Here is a 7,928-nt window from a genome sequence, read left to right as displayed (position 1 = left end):
AGCCAAGTAAAAGCCGAGTGGGAAAAAATTGCAACCAAATGCAACAGCTTAGGCCCCCCAGTTCGTGATGGAAGCGGTTGGCAAAAGGTTATAAATGATAAAGTTGGAATAACTCTGAATATTACTGATTATCTTACTTTATTTTTTCAAACAAATAAAAATCAAATAGGTATGGCATGATTTAAAATATGCAGTAAAAAGCAAGCTGCGCCATAACGCTTCCGAATCAAGGGCTACAGGAGGTGGAATTTTTACGCAGCGTATTCTTTCTCCACTAGAGGAGTCTGTGGCTAATTTGGTTCAATTTAATAAGCAAATTAATCCCGGAGGGGTAGCATGTTTTACACCACCAGATGACCAACCGTGCACAAGCTCTCAAGTTTTAAACGTATCAAATGTAGACCGTAATACTTCAGAGTCTATAGAAATAATCTCCAACGGTATAATTTATGACAGTGATGAAAATAGAGAGAATATTCCACCCTCAAGAACAAACTCAACGAAAACACCCCCGGCACCGAACAAAGAAAGGCTAACCCAAAAGAAAACATCTTCGGCGACGAACCGGGAACTTTTACTTCAAAAGCAAACTGAAGTACAGAGTAATTTGTATGAAGATGTGAAAAACTCACTTAAACGTATAGAAGGCCATTTGAAAGAAACAGAGCGCTACGAAAGAAAGCGATTCAAACTAGAGGAGGAACGCCTAAGACTTTACAAAAAAGAACTGGAGCTAAATGAAACTCAACGCAAAATCAAAAATCAACAAAGGAAAGAAAAGATACTCCTTAAACAGGAAAAACTAAAAATACAAAGAATGAAGTTAAACATTTTGGAAAGAAATAATTAAAAAAGTAGTCTTAAGAGTAATTTTGAATTAACACTTTTATTTTACACTTTATGAATAAACAAAAGACTGAATTGCAAAACATAAATAGGTTTTAATTAATCAGAGTGTTCATCAGTGAATTTCTAATGTTTGCAGCTGTTAAATCCTCAGGTGGCAGGACGTCGTGTCTATACTTGTTTCTTCACTATCTTCATTTATGGTCGTCTCCTGTGCAACTTCTCCTAAATTTATACAAATATTGTGCAAAGCTGCACATATACTTATAATCGCTTTTGCCTTATTAAAATCGTACATTAATCGCTGAGAGCTCAAAAGGCAATGGAAACGATTTTTCATCACACCAATAGTTCTCTCAACAACGTTTCGAGCCTTTGAATGACACTTATTGAATGTACTTTGGTGTGTACCTTCTCCTGCGCTTCTATATGGAGTTATCAAAAACGGCTCTAATGGGTAACCAGCATCTTAAATAAAGATGTTGCAGTTTATTAAAACAAATTGGAAGTTTTAAAATACCTAATAACCAAGTATTGTGCTCTCCGTTATTATATTGGGCTTGTAAATATGACCTTATGTCACTTGATCTCCAAATGAGTGAGTCATGACATGATCCAGGATATCTCGGGTCTATGCTCCTAATTCGCATTTTGTGATCACATACCTTTAGTGCAAAAAAAAAATTAGGTAGGATAGAAATGTTTAATGCCACTTACCACCATTGTGATTAAACTATAAAAACCCTTCCTGTTGTAGAAATGTGGGCGTTCTTCAGCACTTGGAGTTCTATTGCTATGTGCGTTCCATCAACACATCCTATTACGCCAGGGAAACGAAACTTTGTATAAAAATACTCTTTTATTTGTAATTTGTCGTCGTTGTCTGGCATTTTTATCCACTTGCAGCAAAGTTTCTCCTCCATTAAAGGTATCAACTCTTTAATGATGAGACTGACGGTTAGTTGAGCGAGGCCTAGATTAAACTGGTTTCCAGCTCCATGCTGGTAGCTGCCCTTGGCCAAAACGTTCAAAGTGGCAGCTAATTGTATGGCTGGTTGCACGGCAGTACTACGAATTGCGTCTGGTAATGCAATTTCTTCCAGTACTAACTGAAATGCTTGCTTCGAAAAGCTTAAATTTCGCACAAACCTGAAAAAGTTAAACAACATATAAACACTCGCATATGTACATATGCATTTTCAGAAAAATTACTCCACATCTGGCAAATCATACACATTTAATTGCTGCCTCAAATGTCTTCGCAATTTTATCAGCTCCTGTATTTGATCCTCGTCTTCTGATGAGCCGTAAAATATTTCTATGCTATTCATATTTTGTTAAATACAATAGTATTCACAGTAATTTTTAGTTAATTTTTGCACTTTATCACTTCATAAACAAGCTGTCGTGCTGAAAAAAGTAAACGACGAAATTTGTCGAAAACTATACAGTGCTGCCAAGTTTTTCCGTTTTAATACACTAGTCGAGTGGAAATTTTAGGCAATGACGTGAAATTTTCGATACGATTCGACTCTCGAAAAAGACTTGCATTCGACACGACTCTCGCAATGAGGGTGATGGCTTAGATTTAGATGCGGATTGCTTCTCAGCGGGGCTACTCTCCAATGCGATGCGATAGGCAATCGCGACAGCGCATTACTTACGACGTATTTGCCTATCGCATCGCATTTCTCTTTCGCATAGCATTACAGAGTAGCCCCCCAGATGTTGCGTGTTCCTGTGTCGGCAAACCAGATATCTTTGATATCTATGCAGAGATGGGAAAAACAACAAACATATGCTTTGTTTCGTTAATAATTTATCATCCATATAACAGGAATACACCACAGCAAAGCGTGGCAGGGTACAGCTAGTCTATATGAGTAGTCCACTTGCAAACAGCGTTATGTGATTTTATAATAGTAAGCCATAAATTAAAAAAAATATGTCTACAACAACAAGTAACATCCAAATTATATATTTCTTTTTATTATCTGAAAATTTGGATAAATAGGAGCCTACTAACAATAAAAATCAAAATCGCAGTGTGGTAGTTTTTGCAAATTTTGTATATAGAAATTAAATATAGCGAGTTTTGAAAAAGTAAGTTTTATATATCCAGCTTTTTTAAGCTTTTCGCGTTCTCTCTTCCATGAAGGTTGGTCTGCTTCTTTTCTAAGACGTCTTCCACTAGGCACCGAAACTACCACGTTTTCTTGCAGTTTTCTAAGTTCATCAGAAGATGGAAACTTTTGAGCTTGTATAAATACGTACAATAAATATTATAGCGACTTTTGGAAGTGTATATATACATACAGTAAGTATTAAAGCGGCTTTTGCTAGAGTAGCTAACATTTGATGCTATATTTTCAGAATATATAAGGATTTTGCACTGTATTGTTTCTGGACATGAAACTACTTTAAATACTGGTACGTTTACCACCAAAAACTAAAAATCAAAAAAATTTACATAGCGCACTTTGCAAGTGGACTACTCATATGTATACAATACATATATGTATACTATACATATATAAAAATGTTGTGTTCTTATGTCACGGTCGTCAAAACTCGAGAACGGCCGAACCGATTTGAATAATTTTTCGTTGTATTGTTCGATATAATACCAGAACCAATTATATCGCAAAAAATTGCAGGGTTTCCACCTATTTGAAAATTTTTAAACCCAATTATTTTGATAAAATAAATAAATTATTACAAAATGGGTATCAAATTAAATTGGTTTGCGAAAGATAACTGCTGGAAATATTTTTGCGAACGTTGCCACCTATTTGAAAATTTTAACTCAGTCAAATTGATGAAATAAATGAAATATTGTCATGTGGGTGTCAAACCAAAGTGCTTTAAGAAGGCTTACAGCCGAAAATATGTTTGAATAGGGTTGCCACCTGTTTGTAAATTTAACTAAAGTACATCGATAAAATAAATGAAATATTACAATATGGGTATAAAATTAAATAGGTTTAAGAAAGATAACTGTTGGTAATATTTTTGGGAAGGGTTGCCACCAATTTTAAAATTTTAACTCAGTTAAATTAAGTAAATGAAATATTGCTATGTGGGTTAGAGTGCTTCATAAGAACACTCTTTTTGGAAATTCATAAACGTTACATCAGAATATGATTATTTGTGATAAAAAAAGAGACACGTATTTTTTTTTTTGAAAAAAAAGTTTTCTTAGAGCTCGTGCTGGTCGGTTTTTTTTATAAAAACGCTGATGTTCTCAATTTCTTTATTTTCTTGAAATGTTAAAATGCAGCTAAAAATGTGGTTTTAACATATAATTACTCTGGTATTATTGGGGAACTTTCCTTTAATTACACACCTGTCTTGGACAATTAGAATGGGTCTAGTTCCCGAAAATATGCTCTCGAAAAGACACTAGTAAAATTAAAACGTTAATACTGAACGATTTACGCATTGTCATGGTTTGGAACTTGTTACCAGGGGGTTTCTGGGGTTGCTAATTAGGAATCTGAAGTCAGTTTTTCGAAATTCAAAATGGCGGATCCAAAATGGGGGTCCATTTTTAAAAAAATTTATTGGATTTGTTCGAAACCCGGCACTCGAGAGTTTTTGTGGTCGCCGATTACGAATCTGAAGTAAATTTTTTTTAATTAAAAATGGTGGATCCAATATGGCGATCAAATTAAAAAAAGTACTAAAATTATAACGTTGATACTGAACGTTTTAAACATTGTCAAGGGTTAAAACACGTTCCCAGTGGGTTTCTGAGGTTGCTGAATACGAATCCGATGTCAGATTTTCAAAATTCAAAATGGGGGATCCAAAGTGGCGCCCAACTTTAAAAAAATTGATTGGATTTGTTTTAAACTCTTAACCGCCAAAAAAAAGGGAAAATATTTGAAAATTTAAACTAAGATATTTTGCATAAAATAAATGAAATACGGTAATTTGGGTATCAAACTTTAGATTTTTAGGAAGGCTTACAGCCGAAAATATGTTTGAGGAGGGTTGCCACCTCTTTGAAACTGTAACTCAGTTAAATTGATTAAACAAATAAAATATTGCAATGTGGGTATCAAACTAAAGAGGGTTTTAAAGTCCAGTCGAAAAATATGTTTGAGGAGGGTGGCCACTTGTTTGAAAATGTAACTCAATTAAAGTGGTAAGCTAAATGAAATTTTACAATATCGGTACCAAACTAAAAGCATTTGTTTGATATAGGTACCAAATTAAAGAGGTTTAAGAAAGATGACTGATGGAAATATTTTTGAGGAGGGCTGCCACCTAATTGAAAATTTTAACTCAGTTAAATTGATTAAACAAATAAAATATTGCAATGTGGGTATCAAACTAAAGAGTTTTTCAAAGTCCAGTCGAAAATATGTTTGAGGAGGGTGACCACCTGTTTGAAAATTTAACTCAATTAAATTGCTAAAATAAATGAAATTTTACAATATCGGTACCAAACTAAAGGCATTTGAGAAATCTTGATTTAGAAATATTTTCAATTGCATTATGCCTACGGTGACCATCCGTTCTGTTTTTTGCAGGACCGTACTGTATTTCAAAGGTCGGTCCTGCGTAGTTTCTCAAACCTGAAAAACCTGAAAATGTACTGAGTTTTTCCAAGTGTCCTGCATTTGTCCCGCATTTTATTCGTTATTTTAAAATTATCGGACAATGGATGGATTTTTTAAAAAAATTGTTTTTTGGTACTTTTCGTAGCTTTTCTTCAATATCTCATCAAAAAATCTCCCAATCAACGTAAGCGACTTACAGCTCGAAGGTTATTGATGTGCCTCTTACCAAAATATATAACTTGTGGCGACTTCAATGAAAATTATTAGTGCTACAGGCGACCATTTGCATTTTGTCGTCAAAATCGAAAAAAAGAGATTTTCATCAAATACGCATTTTCATTTGATTATTTTTTTCATTATTTTAAAAATTCGATAAGGAAGATATATCATTACAGTAAATTTTCAGCCAGAGATAATGAAAATCGGATTAGAAATATAGATGCTATGGAGCGCAATCTGCACAAATTATATATTTTTGTAAAGGGCACTTTGTAACTCGTTGTTTACGTCGATTCATGACGTCGATTTTTGACAAATAACTGCGAAAAGTACCAAAAAAACAAAAAAAAGGGTATTGTTTTCGTTTTGAACGACTCAAATTTGCCTATAAAATAATCTTTTAAAGGTTTCCACTTTTCGTGTAAGCTATTGTAATTATAATATGTTTTACTATACTTTTATAAATATTCATGTAAAAAAATATTAATATCGATGAAGAAAACGTGATTCATTTTTAAAGTTTAAAATGTATTAAGAATTTAGACTCATAAATCTTTTGATATTTTTATACTACGTAAATATGTGTAGGCATATTTTTGAAAAATTGTCCTTCATTTTGAATCCATATTTATGGTCACCGTAATTATGCCCTATCTAAAAGTAAAGGCAGCAAATATTGGAACTAAGGCAAATATTACATAATTGGTTCCAAACGAAAAGTGTTAGGGAAAGCTTTATTAAAGTTTTTTTTTTTAATGTTTCCACTTATCCAAAAGCTGAACAGTTTAAATAAAGAAAGAATTTACAAAATCTTATCAAACGAAGTGATCACATTGTCAACGAAGTGTTGGTATACAAATTTCGCAATGAAGAAATAATAATAAAAAACTGCTGATACAAATGAAAAAATAATAAAAATCATATTATCAACGAAGTGTTGGTATACAAATTTCGCAATGAAGAAATTATAATAAAAAACTGCTGATACAAATGAAAAAAATAATAAAAGCCGTAACGAAATCATAAAAATATCCCATGAAAGCTGTTTAAAAAAACCTTAATGAAATCTTAAAATTTTGGTCTAACCCAGTGAAATTAGACTTTTTCTTAAATAAAATTTGTAACAGCAATTTTTTGATACAGTTTACTTCTATTTGACACGTAGATCATGGACCCACAGTCTTGCCCCTAAATTTCATTTGACAACATTCCGCCATCTTGGATTTAAGTTTTTTATGGGTTTTCATTTTTCGTAAAAAATGGTTAAAAACAAATATGTAGAGAATTTCATTTTCCATATTTGTTATATAGAAGGTCGCGGTTTTTGCAATTTTTTGACAATTTCGGTTGAAAATACATAGCATATTGAAATTCCAAAGTTGTAGAGAATTTTTTTGTACGACGCTTAGATCATGGCCGAGAACGTGCCAAACATAGCGATTAGCACAATAAAATTATATAAATTTAGTAGGAACAAAAAATAAAAAAATTTGTAACATCGATTTTTTGATGCAGTTTACTTCTATTTGACGCGTAGATCATGGATCCACGGTCTCGCCCCTAAATTTCATTTAGCAACGTTCCGCCATGTTGGATTTTATTTTTTTGGGGGTTTTTTTTTGCGATTTGCAAGCTTATTTTGCATTTTTCGTAAAAAAAACTCCCGTGCAATATTACCAGAACATCCGGTATGGGAGAAGTACTTATTACAAATATATAAACTTATTGTTTGGGATGAGTGCACGATGGCACATCAAAAATCGCTTGAACTTCTTGATCGATCGGTGCGATATTTGCGTAGAAACGTTCAACCATTCGGAAATGCATTTGTATTTCTCGCGGGAGATTTTACGCAAACATTGCCTGTAATTTCTCGATCGACACCAGCGGGCGAGATAAATGCTTACTGAAATATTCAACACTGTGGCAAGAGCGAACATACATACATTGCAGTTGACTACGAATATGCGTGTCCAGCTACAGAGCGATTAATCAGCTGAGGTATTCTCGCGACAATTACTGAACATAGGGAACGGAAAGCTGCCAGTCAATGAGAGATTAGGACGAATTTCATTGCCTGATAATTTTTGTAACTAAGAAACGCCGAATGGAGAACTGATCGAAAGAATGTTTCCGGATATTCAAATTAATTATAGGAATCACGATTGGCTCAGTGAATGAGCTATTCTTGCCGCGAAAAATAAGGATGTCTATCAACTCAATAATGCTTTTCAATCCAGCATTCAAAGTGATGAGATAACATATATATACGTTAATAAACACCGTTATGGAAAC

General features: G+C 33.4%; 1 protein-coding gene across 1 annotated transcript; it reads right to left on the bottom strand.

Moving 5' to 3' along the window:
• Positions 1-1,701: 1,701 nt before the first annotated feature.
• LOC108368990 (uncharacterized) lies at positions 1,702-2,295 on the bottom strand (the record flags this gene model as incomplete). The annotated part of the gene is made up of 2 exons (XM_017623955.1): positions 2,059-2,295; positions 1,702-1,995 (listed from the first exon to the last, which is right to left on the bottom strand). Coding segments are annotated over exons 1-2 (413 nt in total), but the record flags the coding sequence as incomplete, so codon positions are not given.
• Positions 2,296-7,928: the final 5,633 nt, after the last annotated feature.

The sequence above is a fragment of the Rhagoletis zephyria genome, unplaced genomic scaffold (genome assembly GCF_001687245.7).
Source record: "Rhagoletis zephyria isolate East Lansing unplaced genomic scaffold, Rhagoletis_zephyria_1.1 Rzeph_scaffold_03445, whole genome shotgun sequence".
Classification (NCBI taxonomy): domain Eukaryota; kingdom Metazoa; phylum Arthropoda; class Insecta; order Diptera; family Tephritidae; genus Rhagoletis; species Rhagoletis zephyria.
This window is presented reverse-complemented; position numbering and strand designations above follow the sequence as displayed.